The sequence below is a fragment of the Neopsephotus bourkii genome, unplaced genomic scaffold (genome assembly GCF_033783945.1).
Source record: "Neopsephotus bourkii isolate Nb327-2 ecotype Australia unplaced genomic scaffold, CSIRO-AGI_Nbou_v1 NB_962, whole genome shotgun sequence".
Classification (NCBI taxonomy): Eukaryota; Metazoa; Chordata; class Aves; order Psittaciformes; family Psittacidae; genus Neopsephotus; species Neopsephotus bourkii.
In genome coordinates, this window is record NW_026901456.1 from 4588209 (window position 1) to 4606320 (window position 18112).

General features: G+C 50.0%; 1 protein-coding gene across 3 annotated transcripts in view; it reads right to left on the reverse strand.

The window, feature by feature from the left end:
- The window catches only part of RUNX1 (RUNX family transcription factor 1), a 168356-nt gene that overhangs the window by 59557 nt on the left and 90687 nt on the right, over nt 1-18112 (reverse strand). For all 3 annotated transcript variants that reach the window (XM_061359090.1, XM_061359091.1, XM_061359089.1), the window contains 2 exons: nt 13469-13722; nt 8413-8569 (listed from right to left, as the gene is read on the reverse strand). In XM_061359090.1, coding sequence (XP_061215074.1) covers nt 8413-8569; nt 13469-13722 — 411 coding nt within the window. The remainder of the gene's footprint in view (nt 1-8412; nt 8570-13468; nt 13723-18112) is intronic.

The window sequence follows — 18112 nt, forward strand, 5'->3', positions numbered from 1 at the left end:
GCTGTCTATGAATAAGTATTCAGAAATGACTTAGCCTCCATGAAGTGTGTCCAGCTCTAGGGTGGAAAGAAGAAACGATCATTCAGCAGACTGCTATGTCACTGCCGGATGGTTCAGGGAAAGGAAAAAAAACAGCAACAAGAACACCAGATGGAAAGGACAGTTCAAAATGAAGTGACTTAAACGCAAAGCTACCTCCTTCTCACAGAAAATGCCCTGGGATCTTTAAGCCTAATAATAGTTCTTAACCCAGCTATAATTTCAAACCATTAATAAGCTTTTTGAGGCAGAAATTATCACCCACACTTTACAGGTGATGACAGAGACATGAAAAGGTTAAGGCCCAGATTCACAAGAGGATTTAGCTGCCTGAAGTGGGATTCAGGTTTGATTTAAATGCTTAAGTCCAAAATTACACCCCTCACACCTCCCGCCCCACCATCCAGGTGGTGCCTAGCAGCAGCTATGGTGGATACCTAAGGGGGCTGACCCTGCCGAACAGCGCCATGCCCTCGAGGCTGCAAGCTCAGCCTTCCAGGAAGGAGCATCTCATCATGGTCAGCAGGCCTGAACCCACAGTCTGAGCCTTCCTCTGCCCCTTCTCCTCTGGGAGGTTTGGTTCAGGAGCTGCTGCTTGGGGCTCACCCGCTGACAGCCTCTCATGGTGGCTGCTTTAAGCATTAATGGCAATTCCCCAGGGAAGGTCTCTGTTTTGTAGGGTGCACTTCAGATGTACACTTCCACCTCCCTGAGGGGCCATGGGCAGGTGGCGCTGGTGGGGTGCAGAATCCTCAGCACTCGTGGCCCCAGCGGCTGGAGGTCCTCAGGAAGAAGAGGTCTTTCAGGCAGAGGGGTGCTGCATGCGTGGCTCTCGGGGCTGGTGGCTGCAGTGTTTGGGGTGAGGAGAGCACTTTCTTCCACTCTCTTCTCCAAGGACTTCTGTATTTGAACCCATGATTTCTTCATCCCTCAAAGCCCTCTTCTCATCTTTTGCCTAATCGTCAGACCAGGAAAACCTCGATGTAATGGGTGTTGTGGTTTTTGGCAGATCCTGTTCTGAGGCACCTTCATGTCATGGTGCATTGTCCCATGATCCTAGAAAATGTGCTTTGAGACTTGGATTTTGTCTCAGTTCCTCTTCCTTTTTCCAGCACTGGCTTTCATTTGGGACCAGCCCAAGTCTGGCTACCTCTCCATCCAGGTGCTGGCATACCTCAGTGCTCTGGTACGGTGCAAGACCTGGGAATAAACATGTTCCTTGCCCTACGGAGCAATGAAGACCTCTCGGCATGGCTGCAGGCAGAGGCACCAGGTACAGGGAACAAGGAAGGTGTGGGTTCACTGGAAGAGCAACATGCTGCTCTGAATACAAAAGGCAAGGAGCACTTTCATGATCATCAGGGCCATTTTAGCAAGTGAGGGACTTCCGCCTGCAGTGGCCTAAAGCAGGTGAACGCCAAAAGACAACCTGCCAAGTCACTTCTTTGGTAGCTAGCTGAGTATGGGAGTGTGCACTGGGACTGTTTACTCAGAGTTCATTTTCTTAGAGGAAGGACTCCTTGTGCTGTCATTACGCTAATGCAATGCTCATTGATTTCAGAGCTCAGAAGAGGTCTGGGGTCACTCGATGGATATCCATGCAGTCAGTGATGGGGGAGATAACACTGCCATTACGAACTCGGAACCTGCCAAGTTCCACCAGAGACAACGTCCAAACATAGAGCAACCCCTGTGACCTCAGATACGGACGTGGTTTCGCTGGAGTTGTGGTGCATGAAGTCTAGCCTGTGGAAACTTTGTGGCCTTGGCAAAGCGTTCCCTCCAGTTCCTCCCTAAACTTCAGGGAACTGATGTGCATACACACCGCGCCAAGCACCGCCCCACTGAAGAGCTCTTATGGCATCAAGACTTCAAAGCAGCTGCTTCCCTTTGCCTCGCCTCAGTCTCCAGAACCTCCTCCCCATGCACTGCCTGCTCTCTCCATGCACCACACGGCAGGCAGCTCCCCATCCCCAGAGGGAACATTAGGAAAGGGTGGGAAGAATTTAGGATAATTCCTAGCAGCACACTCTGAAGCCAAAACCTGCTCCTGTGATAAAGGCTCACAAAGGAATAGCAACCTGTGCTGAGAGGCAACAGCTCTCAAAGGGGACAGGCATCAATAGAGGAAAGAGGACAAGAGGCAGATTGATGAGGGACAGAGATGAAGGGAATAAGGTCGACTAGGAGAGGCCAAGAAAATTGTGTCGAAATAATGATGGGAAATGGGAAAAGTAGGAGGAGAGCAAAGGAGTTGGCCAGTCACACAGCGTTAAGGAAAAAAAAAAACAAGGCTATTTTTTCTCTGCTGTTAAAGGGTTTTTAGAAGGGAACAGAGACTGATTCACACTGCTGAGGGTTTATGCATATGACTATCCTGGAAAAGATTCTCCTGACAGCAACTGTAAGCCCAAACAAAATTGTAGCATCCTCACTTCTGCTAATGCTGAATGAGCTGACAAGAACTGCGTGCCTTAGGCCAGTCAGCTGAAGTTCACTAGCCAGCCCTGAAGCCAAGGCCCTAATTCATCTCTCAGAATGATTTTATTTTGGTCACAAAACAGCAGCTGGTATTTGAGTTGTGATACAGGTACACACATATACAGGTACACAGGTATGCACAAAAAGAAGTATTGTTTTTCACCAGAACTCATGCAGCCTTTGAAGGAAGGCACAGCAAAATAAATAAAAAAAAGGGAAAATAAACCCAAAGGAAAATAAAAAGGTAAACAGATCTCTTGAAACTATCTAACGTTTTCATCTCGAGAGGTACTTCTTTTCCCCTAAGTAGTACCCTCATAAACCCAGCTCCTGTTCCTTTTAGCATGGAAAAAGAGAAAAAAAGGAGAAAATGCTTGGAGGACAGTGTCTGCCTCATCCTCCTCATTAGCCTGAGTTTCAAAAATGTACAAGCAGAGCTCTGCAGAACCAAAAAATAGATTTATTGTTATTGGACTGAGGGCAGTGGTTCAGCACTTGGCATGGCCACTGTTTACAGCAGTAATGCTCCCGGAGACAGGAAGTTCTCCAAATCACTCTGCCATTATTTTTCTCCTGTTGACGCTTTCTGATCAAGAGTTTTTTCGCCCAGACGAAATCTGAAGTAACCCAGCAGAGAGTGTTTGGGAGCTGGCAAAGCCAGCCGCAGTCATGCTCAGCCTCACAGACCACATGATGTTTTTCGAGTCAAACCCCCGTGCGGAGCTGCATCACACTTATACTTTCTTACACAATCAGCAATTCATGCAAACCCGGCTGCACGTAGCGACTGTGTGCCGAAGACGACTCAGGCGGCACTGCTGTAGTGAGAAAGTCTTCTCCCCTCCCCTCCTCCTGCTATTACGTCCCTGCCAAAGGTCAGCACGGAGGCAGTGTAGCTTTGAAGGGGCTGGTTTTGCTGATCAACCTAAAGCTGGCCCAGGCTATTTGGCCTGAAATAGCCATCAGCTCCTCTGTACCAGTGCAGGGAGTCTGCACGGTGAATTCTTGCACAGCTACTCGGTTTACACAGAAATCTTGATTAAAACTAACAACACAACTAAGCAACCCTGAATCACACATAAATCAGCATTCCTGGCCCTACTGGTGGGAGAAAAACCCTGTGATAAACATCGACCCTCTAACGCACACTGGGGGTGAGCACCAGTAGTGTGGCCCCTTCTTTTGGTTGCTTCCCTTTCCCAAGGGCCATGCCAGCCTTGCCCGTGCCCGGCACAACAGCAGGGCTGGAGGATGACTCAAAGGGCCTGCCCATCTCCCTACAGCCAAACCACCTTCATGCTGGTTGTAGCATCCTGATAGCACCATAAATTTATCGATCCAAAGTATAAATAAGTGGTTGGTTTTAAACTCAACAAACTGACTCGTTTTTCAGTTCTGATTGCTGCTGGATTTCTTCTATTTTTGTCCTGCCTGGCAAGAGCGTCGTCTCATTGTTACTCCAGTATCTGATACTGTGTCCCCTGAAGCATTCCAATGGCTTGGACCAGAAACCAGAAGGCTGCTTAATACTGATTTTTACGAGCCTGTTGAATAGCCTTCTCTTCTGTTTTGCACATACTTTTAACAATTTTGAATTCATTTAAGTAAAAAAAGAAACCAAATTTTAACAAAGTGCTCAAATAATGCAACCACAAACTGAAGCTGCACAGAAGGAGCAAAATTCTGACTTCAGAAAGACTAACTAAAATAATTGGACTGAGAATCCAGGCCAGTAATTTCTGGAGTTTAAGTATTTTTGAGATCCCAGCTTAAAACTGATTTTTCTTCCCCAAAGCAACATCCAGAAGGAAGAGTCCTGATAGCAGAAACTGCTGTTATGCTTGGTAATCTGTCTCTCGTGTTCTCCTACCAGCTACACCTGTGAAAAATGAGTATTTCTTTGGCTCTGTGGAAACTGAAAACTCTCACAAAACTTATTTATAGCTCTAATCCTGATAGTGGGTAGAAAAAATATACATAGACTCAATTTTAAGCCCTTTCCAAGGCACAGATTTTACAAAGGCCTTGCTGGAGAGCTATCAGGAAGCTCCAGCTCTTAGCTTTAGATCGAGATCTCCTGCAGCAAGCCAAGACACCTCCCCTTTTAGCTACTATTATGATAACCTATTAATAATGATTTTCATCTGGAAAACATGCTTATTTGTTAGGGTTTTCTTAGTGTTGCGTTCTACAAAGACGATAGTTACTGGGATTAATGATTCCATGAGGAAAATATGTAATGCCTACCAAGCCATGAAGCTTTCCCTCTCCAAAATAACTATTTATTTAATTTTATCCAATGAACCTCTATGGTGTCAGGCATTTTGCATAAGATTTATTTCATCAGAGTAACCTAAACCTGTTCATTATACATTAAGAAAACAGCAGTAGCATTCTGAAGTTTGAAGTGTTTATGAACAGAAGGAGAAAAATAAAGATTAATTTATTTTTACCAGGTAATCAGGTGAGGGGGGCTGAGACTGGCTGAATTTTAAAACTGCATTTTTCTTTCAGAAAGTACTTACCAAGCTTAGAAGCCAGACAGGCAGGTTTTCCCAGTAGCATTCTCAAACTAGGGTGAGGAATAGTAACTCTGGAGCCCAGCCAATTCCAATGTAAATCTGTTTTGTTCAGGAAAGTGAGCCAAATTGCTTTTCTACAACATCTCAATGTCTTGGGTGACCTGCGATATTCTCAGCTCCCATTCTGGGTGTCAAGAAAACAAGTGCCCTGTGTTATTTCTGTAATTCTGAACAACAGGCATCGGCAGAGCAACACAGGGCAACCGCTGGCTGTTAGATGTGAAAGGAACGGTGGAACGCAGCTTGGTTCTCTAAGCTTCGGCCAGTGTTTTGGTGCATCTGCTCAGGCCGACAAGCAGGAACAGACCCTCCAACAGGGGGAATTGCTGTAACTCTCTGACATTCAGTGCACAGCCCCTTATGTGAAAACGTGGACAATAGTCTTATGTTTGAAACAGCCATCGGACTGTCTTGGTAGATTTCATGTAAAGCCCCCATAAGGGAATCTAAACTATTTATCAAGACTGTCAAGAATGACAATTTCCTACTTTCTTATAAGGGAGAGAGCGATGGCTTGCCGTCAGTTCAGCAAGGCTTTTAATGGGGATGATGGTTGCATCTGCATGATAACTGATGAACAGGGAACTGTCACTGGTCAAAGCTGCTCCTTATTCTCCAGCCAGGATTTTAAATCACCTGAGATACATACACAAAAAACATCCACTCTGACTGTAACCAACGTGAACTTTCAATCACTGTTCACATAATGCTCCTGGAATCGCATTATCACTGGTGGCTACTGAACTTATGCAAACTCAAGTATTACACAGCAAACAAAGTTTCTGTTAATTTTCCTCTAGTGAAGTATCAAAGGAAGCAATGCCCTTTGAAGCAGCTACCTTACGCTTTAGGTTTTATGCAAGTTCAACAGAACAGCACCTCAGAAATCCCGTGCCAAATGCACACAATCCCCACCTTTTGAAAACAATCCCCTGTTCCAGGAATAAACAAAAAGCATACATTAGTCACTCGTTCCAAAGATGGGCAGCCAGTGGAGGTGATGAGATTTAACCTCGAAGACTGACTAATAGCAAGCAGCGTTTCTAAGTCGCTCCATTGCCTAAAGGATCCCAAGCACCTGAATATGATATGACAAACAAGGTCTATGTCAGTGCATGAGTGATCATCTACCAGCAACCACTTACAGCAGGGTAAGGGGCTCAACAATGCTCCTCACCAAGTGTTTCTGTATGAATAGGGACTGTTCACTCTCAGCCACTGGATTTTGACCTTGAAAATCACACAGTTCACTGTTATGATTTCTAGCTTCATTACCATGGTCAGGAACTGAACTACAGGTTTGTTTTTATTAGCTTCTCCGCCACTTTGCCAGCTATTCATTTGAATCTTCTAAACAGTCATCTCTGAATCATAATGCAAATTCCATTTACTGAAAAGGTGGTACCTTTAATATAACAAATGAACATGTTTAATGACTGATACTTTTAGACATTACAGCATCTCTCATGTTTTCAGTAAATGGATATAATTTTCTCTGCATTACCCTATTATTATTCTTTGCTAGCATTACGAAGCTACGTTCTCAGCTGCGGGTGTTTTCCACCAAGTGCATTTTGAAGACAGCCCAAACAACATGATTTAAAAGACATCTCCCTCTGTATCCTCAGCTAAAAATGCTGCAGGATATAGAGAGACGGGATCGGCATTTTATTCTTAAAATGCCTTTACTGCTTGCACCTATGTTTCAACAGGGCTGTGCTCTTCCATAATTGCTGACTGCATTTACATTGGAAGAATATCTACAGATGCATTTCACTTCAAAGGCAAATAAAGGCTATTGTGTATAATCAGGATAACTTCCTTGGTCTGAAGCCTGACCCGTCTCCCATTTGGAATAAAACATTTTGAGAGTGAGTGAGCAGAAGTGGGTCACCTTTGTAACTCCCCTGAGGCATGCTCATAATTCTGTTCATGTCTGTAAGGACCGTGTATGCAACCACACACCAGGATCTGTCTCAGATGCTCACATGGGGAGAAAGGGAGCCCTTAGTAGTCAATCTGATTTAGAGAGATAGCATTGCACAACTTGCTTAAAAAGGTAGTATACAGAAACCTAACTAAGTGCAGTAGACACTATTATTTTGATTTGTGAATGTCACAGCACTGAATTGTCCCTAAATAACTGCTGTTTTTGGAACACCATAATGCTACATCCTGATTTTACTTAAAGATATGAATGAAACACAATACATAAATAAATATCACACGGAAGATGTGATAGTTTTTCATTCTTGAAGCTCACTGGCTTCTCTTGTGGGGATTTGACTGAGCCCCCATGACCCATACAAGGGACACCACTCACAGCAACAAGGGCAGTAAAGCAAGAGAGTGCTTAAAATAATCTTGTAATAGAAAGGTAAACACAATTGATAGAATTTATGGGGTTTAAAATTATGGACTGGAGACAGAGAGTGAAGTTGCAAAGGGTCCTTCTGTTGATTTTATGGGGTTTTGGGTCAAGCTTGTACACCTCCTTACTCATATGCGACATGAGCCACACGTGTCAGGTACTGACTGCAGCTTCCTAAAACCATTTAATATCGTTTTTGCCTAAGTCAACTTTGACTCTTATTTGTTATTTATGCTTATAAGGCTTTTTTATTTACATGCTGGTAATTACTGGTTATTACAGAGATACAGAAAGCCCGACACTAAACTCATCTGTTCTCTTTTGATTTATCCTATCCATTTTGCAGGAACACACTAAATAACAACTACTGCATATTGTTCTACATCTATTTCAGAAAAGAAAAAGCAGAAAAAGTGCCTTGTGCCTTCATCAGGTTGTGATGAACCCAGAAAACTTTTAGATCTATGCATGAATTACTTGTAATTTTAGGTTGACTCACTCTCTTGCAGAGACCAGCTTTTGCAGAGAGTGCACTGGAGCCCTGAAATGGTCACGAGTCTTTACACAAGCTGAAAATTCTCATTTTAAATTGAAAAACATGCTATTTAATCTTTGAACATGGGTAATACTGTGCTATTCTAAATTTGATGGGCCAGTTGCTGGAGTCAGATGTGATTTTCTGTCTATGTGAGGTTTTTGCTTTTTTTCCAAATGAGATTCCACTGTTTAAAAACTGAGGTAACGCAGAGGACAGGCTACGATAAAACAAAGAAAAACATGCAGCTAATTCTGTGCCTTTGGAACTGGCCTATGCCAGATCCTGCGGCATTCCCTGCTGCAAAAAACTCCATAGACGGCGTCTTCAAATTCCCTCCACGTAACCTGAACTTGACATAAATGGTGAACATGACCCAAGTGTAGTTGAGAACAAACACATACCTCTTCCACTTCTGCCCACGAATCGGAGGTCATTGAACCTTGCTACTTGGTTTTTCATGGCAGCTGTGGCGTTTCTGAGCTCTGCAGAGTAGTTTTCATCGTTTCCAGCCATCACCGTTACGAGCGTCCCATCGGGCACATCTCCCAAGGCCACCACCTACAAAATCAAGGGGCAGAAGCCTCAGCTTCCTCATGTGACATTTAATTTGGGGCGCAGAAGATCAACAAGTTAACATGATAAAATAGGGAAAAAACAGCAACAACAAAAATCTCTGTAGACTAAGAAGCTGTTTGGGGAATCACTTCTATTCCTGGTTTGCTAGGAACAGAAAATAGAGCTACAGAAAAGGTTTTACACTGATGCACCTCTGAAATGCACAGTACAATCCATGCACTCTGATACGGAAAATACATGAAACAAACCTTCCAGGATATACTTCTGTAACTGTCAATAAATAAATTCAAGTAACAGGAGCTGATTCTGGTCTGATTTACATCAGTAGCATCACTTCCAAGCTCCAGCGGAGTCAGCACAATGATGGAAATGTAAAATCCCAAAGAAAACGAAAGCAAACCAATCATCTCACGGAGGCAGAGGGTCAGAATCCCCACAGCTGCACTAGTTCCTACCTTTTTCTCCCGCTGCTCTGAACAGAGATGCCCCAGCACAAATTCAGAGTGAGTCCAAGGAAAATCAGGCCTTGGTCAAATGTTTAATCACAGCTTTCTGAACAATTTCTTTTTTTCCTTTAGAAGCCTGAAAGCAAACCATTGACTTAAAACCTCACCCGCAACCTGGTGGATGGAAACCGTGATCTTAACTAATGAAATCTGCCATCGCTCAGCCAAAGGCTTTCACCTGCTCTGAAATGTTTGCACTGTAGCTCCTTGGTGCCAGCAGCTATCAAACAAATATTCAGGATCACAGGATTTGCTGCATTTTTTGATGCAGTGTCCCGAGAGATACAGAGATTTCTAACCTTAAATTTTCTGACTTGTGTCTATGATTTTAAATGATGAAAAAATTTGTCTTATCTTCTTGAGCAGGACTGAATTCTCAGAACAAGCTTACCCTGCTACAAAGGAATGGGTATCTGGTGCTTCTCTTGATTTACTGTGGCAGAAGTAAGAGCTTGAATTAGGTCCCCTACCATACTTTTTTAGATCCTGTTTCTGTTCCCCCAATTAAGTCTATAGTAGCAACCTCAGAACTAATACCAAAAAAGAAAAAAAAAAAAAAGGAGAAAAAAAAATCTTGCTAGTCTTTTTTATTTCCCCTTTTGCACATTCTAAGAGGAAGTAGTCCTGCATCATGTCCTCTGAGTTGCAGTTCGATATTTTTCCTTCCTCTTAGTGTTTTCTAGCTTACGTCCATACAGTTATAATTGGCTGAAACTTGTCATGGCCCAGTCTTATTTCAATTAGTTTCTCATTCAATTTGTTCTTTCCACACAGGACCAGTGCCGTCTTTACTCGATCTGCCTTTGATGCTTATTGCCCAGCCATAGCTACCTCCCATAATATGGGAAAGGTCTCCAGTCACAGGTATTTCACAGTCTTTCCTTCTATAGGAGGCTGCGTTTCTCACTTCCATGCTCTCCCATTTGTCACTGATAACCCTTATTTTCACTTCCACATGCAAACTTAAAATCACTGTGTCAAAATTCCCTCTTTACGTATCTATTTTAACTTCCTCTTTCCCATTCCTCTGCAGCCCAGGCTTTTGGGGTTTTATTCTCCTCTGTGTGCTGTGTTTCTGCGGCCTGTGCTACGCTCAGCGTGTTTTTCATGTTTTCCTGATCTTGGCATAAATGACTCCCTGCTTGAACACTTGAAGCTGGGAAGTCTTCTCCTTGCACCATGTTGTGTCGTAAGTCACGCTGCCCGGTAAGATCAGCAACTGCGAACCCAACGCACTCACCCAGTTCTTAACAGTTACCGAGAAGCCTTAATGCATGCACATATATTAAAGGCACAAGAAAGGGAAAGGGGAAAATCAGGGCATTACCCTCTCCTCCCTGTGATACAAATATTTGCATGTTTGTTTAAGGAAATATATGCTAGCATTTTAAGGGATGAAAAACCTTCCTGAATCCAGGGGAGCTGACTCTTACAGGACAAGGATTTTAAATCCCTGTTTTCAAATTACAGTAAAGGCAGCCTCAGCAATAAGACACGTGAAGAAAATATTAGAAACAAGTATAAAAACAACACAGCCCAGAAAAGAAACCAGACTTAGAAATCACAGACAATAGAAACAGAAATACAAACATTTACATTACAAAAAAGACTAAACAGATAAGTTGGGACTTGCTGACTGGAGTTATCTAGTACTTTGTTGTAGTCTTTAGCTCTTAAAAAAATGCATTTTCAGAGAAGCCAGAGGAGTATCACAGTTGCAGTGCTGCCGGGTATCTAAATTACCTACTTCTGCCGCATCAATCAAACAAAATTGGCCTTTAAAATAAAGATTTAGATTCTTTCTTAACAGCGTTTGGACAATTAATCTATATGGCACCTTATTAGAGTTATTATGTATTATTTCCTAAGTTTCTTGGAATCATTATTTATTTAAGAAAAAAATAATGTGTGGAAATGATCACTTTGGTTTGAAATGACATCCTGATCTTAGGCTCATGAGTGAATCCATTGTGAGTGAATTTTTCTAAGGAAATGTGAACTCTTTTTTGACACAATGGTTGTTAGCAAGTACTTAATAAAACTCAGTGCTTTTTTTTTTCTCAGATGCAAATAGGATATCAGCAATAGGAATGATCTAAACTGAATTTTTTAGTTCGTGGTACAAACGATCCTAAAAAATACACCTTTCAAAATGACTTTGCGAATACTCAGCGTTTCTAGCGAGATGGTTTTGTATGTGGCAAACTATTTCGGGACTCACTGCTCAGCGCTCCACGACGGAGTTTTGGCATGAGGGATGAGGTGCACCGGCGAGCAGGTGCCTCCGAGACCACCGCTTTAAGAAACGCTCTCCTGGGTTTTGGGGCTGCTTTTACAAGCGTATTTCTAGGTTAAGCTCTCCCAGTGTTACAAACGCTGGCTCTCCTCTGTTTGGAGAAGCTGACCCTTTCCTCTGTTTGCAGAAGCTGGGAGCGGGCTTGCGGCTGAGCGCGGAGGGCTGCTCCGGCCGCGGGCGGGGGGAAGGAGGAAGGACAGCAGCGTGGGCTCTATCAAAACCAGTTCCGCGCCTTTGTTTTTCACATAACCAAGGCAGCCGCCGCCGCTGGGTTTCCCCGTGCCCGGGGAGCCGAGAGGCAGCGGGGTGAGCCGCCTCTCGTCGTGTGTGTCCGCCCCCCCTGCCCTGTTCCCCGCCGGGAGATGACCGGGGCAGGGAAGCGGCCACGCGTGGCCCTGCGGGAGCTGCCGCTGGGGCCTCCGGCCGCAGGGAACCCCCTCGTAGAAATACCATCCACGTTTTGGGGACTTCGCATGCCGCCCTTCCCGGCGGGGCGGAGCGGGTTTTCACGCCTGTTCCACACCGTAACTCTGCCTTCCAGGAGCAGAGCTTCCCGAGTAATTAGCGTGGGTGACAGTGTAATAATTAATCTAAATGTGTGAATTTAGGAGCTGACCCTGACGGTTAGTTCCTCCCGTTCCCCAGACTCACATATGCTTAAATCAAGAAGACTCTCTAGACACGCTTCTCCCCAAAACTTCTCCCTGAAGACTCCTGCCTCCTCAGCGGGATTTCCCAAAGCTCTGGGAGGTGACCTGATTCTCCCTCGCTTCTCTTCCCGCAAAAAGCTATCTGTAAGACTGGGGTCTGCTCGCCTCCAAAACAGTTGTGCTGAAGCAGCCGGTGTTTAGCAATGACCGCAAAAGAAAGCAAGAAGTCAAATCCCGACCCTAAATCTAACCCTGGGGCTCCTAGGAGCTGCATGTCTCTGCGGCTCCCTCCTCGGAGAAAAGAGTAACAAAAATAATTATCTTTCTTTTCCCTGCTCGGAAGCGTATCTACACCAGTAGCAAGAAACCCACTGCATTCAAGAAGTCTGCGACAGACCCAAGCCAAAAAAGAGTGTGATCAAAGGGGTGAATTTTACTTGAACACTGCTAACGGGACAGCAGGCCGGGAGAGGCAAGAAAGCGCAGCAGTTATTCCTCCCCGCAGCCGGCCGAGGGGCACCGCTCGGCAGCACCGGCCACGCACTGCAGCACGGCCGGCGGCGGCCTGTGGCAAGGGGTGCCCGCTGTCTGTTCCCCCTATCTTTGGTTCCGTATTTACTTGGGCTACCAAGCACGGATTTAGCAAAGGAAACAAGGGACATCCAAGCGGTCTCAGGGTCCGTCCAGGCTAGGCCCTGACATTTACTATTTTAGAAACAGCCGAAAGAAGTAACGTGTTTTCCGCAGAGCTCCTGGCAGCCTGGCCGGGGGAAACCCGGCACCTCTCGACCGGGACCTGACGGTGCGTCCGCGGTGGCGGGCGGGTGTCAACACCGGCGGGAGCCCCGGCAAGGCGCTGCGCCGCGGGGCTGCCCGCAAAAGAACCCGCCGTCACTGCGGGGGACTTCTGTGGGAGCCCGGGGCTCCTTCAGGTCCGGGACGCCTGCAGCCGCCTGCACCGTGCTGCGCCGGCAGCTGGTCCCCAGGGCACCCAAACTCCTCGGGCCTTGCCTTTTGCCTTTTCATTTTTTCGCTCTCGAGCTGAGCCGCCTTTTACTACCAAAGTTATGAATGGGCAGCAGAGGGAGGCAGCAGAGGGGGAGCCCGCCCAGCTCACTGCGTGCCCCCACTGCCGCCGCTTGCTGCTGCCCGCAGTTCGGGCGAGAGCCGCGCCGCGACTGGCAGAGACTGCGGAAGGAAGGATGGGAAGACAGAAGGAAAGATAGAAGCAAGGATAGAAAGAGGGAGGCGCGGAGCCGGCTGCGACCCTCCGCCGTCCCCGAAGTGTCCTTCCCGCCGCGGAGAGCCATCCCGCCCTGACCCCAGTAGGAGTGCGGGTTCGAGCCCGGGGGTGCGCGCCCTGTGCCCCCCAGCCTGCCCCCCCCCCCCCCCCCCCCCGAACCGCGATTTTGGGAGCCGGCGGACGTACCTTGAAGGCGATGGGCAGCGTCTTGTTGCAGCGCCAGTGGGTGGGCAGCACGGAGCAGAGGAAGTTGGGGCTGTCGGTGCGCACCAGCTCCCCGGGGTGATCGGCCAGGACCTCCACCATGCTGCGGTCGGCGCCGCGTAGCTTCCCCGGCAGCGCGCCGCTGTGCTCGGCGCCGGGCAGCGGCAGCGGCTCGGTCATCTTCCCCGGGCTCAGCGTGGTGGAGGGCGGCGTGAAGCGGCGGCTGGTGCTGGTATCTACGGGGATACGCATCACAACAAGCCTTTTGAGTGAAAGACCTCCACAGAGTTTTTACAAAACAGCGAAACGAGCGGAACTCTTCAGCGATCTGCTCTCTGGGGACCAACATAAACGGATACAGGCAGAGGACCCGGGGGAAACTTGTTTCTACGCCAGTCCCCAAAGTTAATTTTTTGCTGAAGGCGGCTGAGATAGCGAGCGCGCCGAGACTTAACTCTTGGCTTCCTGGCGCGGCAGAGCAGATCACATTAATCCGATAAGTGAAAGGGGGGTCGTCCTTGCGGCGCTCTACCGCAACGCCCGAGCATCTACTCTGCGGCCGTGGCGCAGAAAGTTATCGGGGCACAAGCTCCTTTCAAACTCCCAAGTACCGTGGAAAAACTTAGGCAAGTCGCATACAAGACGTGGTCAGAAACACATGCAAAGCCTGGGCTTCCCAGGGAGTCAGTTGCCTATCAGTTTCTTCCAGGTGATTTCTCTACAGTCCCAAGAGAAAACGAAATACATCAGCGTCTTCCGCAGGCAAAAGTTGCTCTTTAAGAGAGGGAATTTCGGGGTCAGTCTTCAGAGAAGGCGGTAGGCGAGCTAGACTGCCTGATCAAAGGTCAGCTGGCTACGACTGCATCTATATATTCACGTACACACACGCCCGCGCACACACATATACCGTACTTCATAAAATATTTACAATATAATCTGTAGAGAATTTAAACACAACAGGAATCCATTAATGTTCTCTGCGAGACTTTGTTTTTTGTTTTCGAGCAGCCTTGAAAATGAGCTTCAGTAGTTTGGTTCGCGGTGCTCTAAGAGTACTCGTGTCATGACCTTTCAATCATCTTTGCGCAAAAAGAAATCATAACAAAGGAAAGCTCAGCGCATGGCATTCAAGCTTTAAATCTGTCTTTGCACTTGTCTTTGGTGTAACGTCTTTCATCAACTTAAGGAAAGGTCGCAGCCGATCACAAGCTCTGAGGCTGAAAGGTCCACAGCTGAAAACTTGGGTTTGGGGATGTTGGTTAAATTGTGGGTTCTCTCTGTGGTTTTGTGTGTGCAACAGCGCTCTCTCTCTCCCACTCACGTCCTCCTCAGCAGTCAGACCAACAACAGCCTGCAACAACTTCGGCACTCATTGCCAATTCTTTTTTTTTTTTTCGGTATCTGAGGCAGTCTTCCTCTAATTCGGCCACAGGAACCGGCTGCTTAACAATATTTTAACCGCAGCAGCAGGTGGAAGGCTGCTTTCGGAAGCATGGCTTTTCCATCGGCCGCCTCCGGCCAGCGGGACGGCTACCGCCAGCCTGCGTGGAGAAGCCCCCGCGCACACACAGAAAACCAAGAGCAACCAACCAACAACAGCAGTAATAAAACCCCAACCCGATTAAGGGAAAACAAAACAATACCAAAAACCCCAAAACCACTACTTTGAACGAGTGAAAGCTTTCCTTCCGCAAAAGAGGAGGTGGCGGCAGGCGGGCGGCGGAGGAGCCGCTCACCCTCACGGAGACGGAAAGAAGAGGGGAAGACCAAAGCCCCCGAAGTTGCCAGCCAGGGTTAGAAGTGACAGCCTCCAGCCGGGACGACCGCTCAGAGGAAGCCTATTTCCAACAGCGGAGAGCTCTCGGGTCTTCACGTGAGCCTCAGGGAACGCAGCCTTCCTGCCGCCCGCCCGGCCAACCACGGTGCCCGGAGCTCCGCCGGGCCGGGCCGAACCGGGCCGGGCTCTGCCGCTCTGCTTTGGGCCGGGATGGGGTCCGCCCCGTGCCCTGCTCCCGCCGCCACCGCCGCCGCCGGTATGAATGGAGGTGGCCGGGAGCGAGTCGGCTGCGGCGGGCGGAGTGCGGAGGAATGTCATTCCCCCGGCTGCTTTGCATACGGGGAGGGCGCCGGCCAATCACGGCTCTTTCCGGGAGCAGCCAGGGCGCGGCCGCGGGCCAGGGTCTCCTGGAATTGGCGCGCCCGCCGCCGCTGCTACCGTGGGGCGCGGGGGGTGAGCGCCGGGTCGGCGGGACGCCGCGATCACCGCAACCAAGCCCGCGGGAGGGAGGGAGGGGGAGAGGCAGGCCGCGGCTCCCCGAGCCCACTGCAGCCAGGGCGCTGGCTGCGAAGCCCGACGCGGCCATGTGCAGGATGCTCCGCGCCTGCGGTTTGCCGGGGGTTGCTTAGAGCAGCCGGAGAGACCCGCGGCTCTGCCTGCCTCTGGTGCAGGTCTTGCTTGCTCTTCACTTGCGGACCACCAGTCCCTGAGGAGCGGAGCGGAGCGGCTCGTCCTGCAGGGCCGCAGAGGCCGCACCGCCCCGGGTAGCCCCGCGCACCCTCCGGGCGAACTCCCGGCAGCGTTTGTTCCGGGGATTTTTCTCCCCTCTGAGGGGGAATACCCGGGCCAGCGGCCCCAGAGGAGGCCGCCGCCGGGCTGGCGTCCCCCGCCCGCCTTGCTGCTTCGCACCCCCGGACAAGGACGCGGCCCCGAGGAGCGCCCATCGCCGCTCTGGTTGTCGGGGCGGCCGCCGGGCCCTCAGCCTCGGGAAATGCTCCCCTCCCGACACAGCGCGGCCGAGGCCGGGCCGGCGGGCGGGCAGCTCCGGGCTGGCGGCTCCTGCCCCACCAGCCAGCCTGGGCCCGCGTAGCGAGGATGCCGGGTGGAGGCGTGGCTGTCCTTTCGGGCAGGGTTGGAGTTGGTTTGTTTTTTGGTTTTGGTGGTTTTCTGTCTTAGTTTTTGGTGCCGACCGCGGACGTCGTGGGCTCGCCTCTGGCGTAACCCAGGCTGGGAACAGGGCGATCCCGACCCGCTGCCGCCGTCGCGGCGTGCTCTTGGCCCGGGCTCAGGGTTCCCTCCGTCAAACCTCCCACCCCTCGCCCCCCCACGTGTTGCCTCCTCTCCCCGCCGCGGCCCCGCCGTGTGCCGGGACGACCGCCCCTCCCCAAGGCCACCCGCAGGACGCCGCAGCCGCCAGCTCAGCAGCCGCGGCCGCCGGCTCCCCCGGGGCCAGCGGGCTTGGAAGGGGAGCGACAGCAGCTGCGGCGGGGCGGGGGGCAGTGCGGCCGTGGGGTGGGCGCTGCCGCCGAGGGGACTACACCCGGGGAGCCGGGCTGGTAAAGGACAGCGGAGAAGGCTGGGGCTGCTGCTCGCCGCTGATGCCCGCCGCCGGGCCTTGCGCAAGGCGGCGGCGGCGGCTGCCCCCGGGGCGGCCCTCGGTGCAGCTTTGCGGTGGGGCCGGCAGAGGGGGCCCGCCGCCCGCCGTCAGCAAGGCGGAGGGCACCCGGGGGGAAGACAGAGGCCGTGGGGCGACCCCCGGGGATGGCGGTCGTTGCCTGCTCGGCCCGCTGCGGCCAGCGCGGCCCGTCCCCTCCAGAGCCTAGCGGGGTCTGCCGTTCCAGCCCGTCGTATCCCCTGGGACGCCGCTCCGCGGAGGGAGCTGCTTTGAGCAGCGGCCGGCCGGGAGCCCCCGGCGGCTTCCCCACTGGGGCGCGCAGGGCGGGTCGAGGACAGGATGTCGGGGATCGTCGGGTTTGCCGACACACGCGTTGGAAACGCTCTGGAATTAGGGAAACCACGTTTTGGCACAACGCGACCTGCGAGCTCCTGCCATGTACGCTACCCGGCTGACACGCAGTTACACCGCAAGCGGGCTGAGCGCCTGGGGTACTAGAACCTGGCTCTTGGCTCCCTGGAGCCGGCCGCAGGTAGAAGGATGCTCTGCGGTAGGGCTCCTTGCGCCTACACCCGAGCACCCAAACTGGGTTCGGGGAGCGGCACAGCCGCTTCCCACCGAATTCTGGGTACGAGTGTCAGGTGTAAGTTTACTCGCACACTTCCAGTGCGGGTAAGGAGAGCCTGCCCCTCTGCGTGAGAGTGCAAGGCTCCTACTGAACCCCCTCTGCCCCGGGTCCCTTGAGGCGGCGGCGAGTCCCGAGTTGCCCATCGCAGGGCTGTTACAGCTTCATCCTTGCATCACCCTCGCGTCATCCCCCTCCTTCCCCTCTGCCAAAGGACGCGGGTTCTTAGTGCCGTCCCCAACCTTTCCCTAAATCGCGGCAGTGACAGCGGCGGAGCCTGACAGAGCTCAGCCCGCTCTCGTACCGCGCTTGCAGCGGGTCTCCGTCTAAAGCATCCGAGCTTCGTGCAGAAAGCTTTCTACTTAACACCAAATTTCTATGGTTTGTGTGTGGTTTTTTCTCTCTTTTTTTTTTTTTTTAATTCCATCTCTTAGACGGTTGCTCCTTTCTTGTATGAAATTTATTCCGAATTTCAATTATTAAGGAGAAATTTCTGTTTTAAGGAAAAAAAATAATTATACAGACAAATGGCTGTTTTAAACGACAGCTTAAAAGGCATCTGGGGTATATTAGTGGCCGATAACTTTTTACGTGCATTGTAGAGATAAG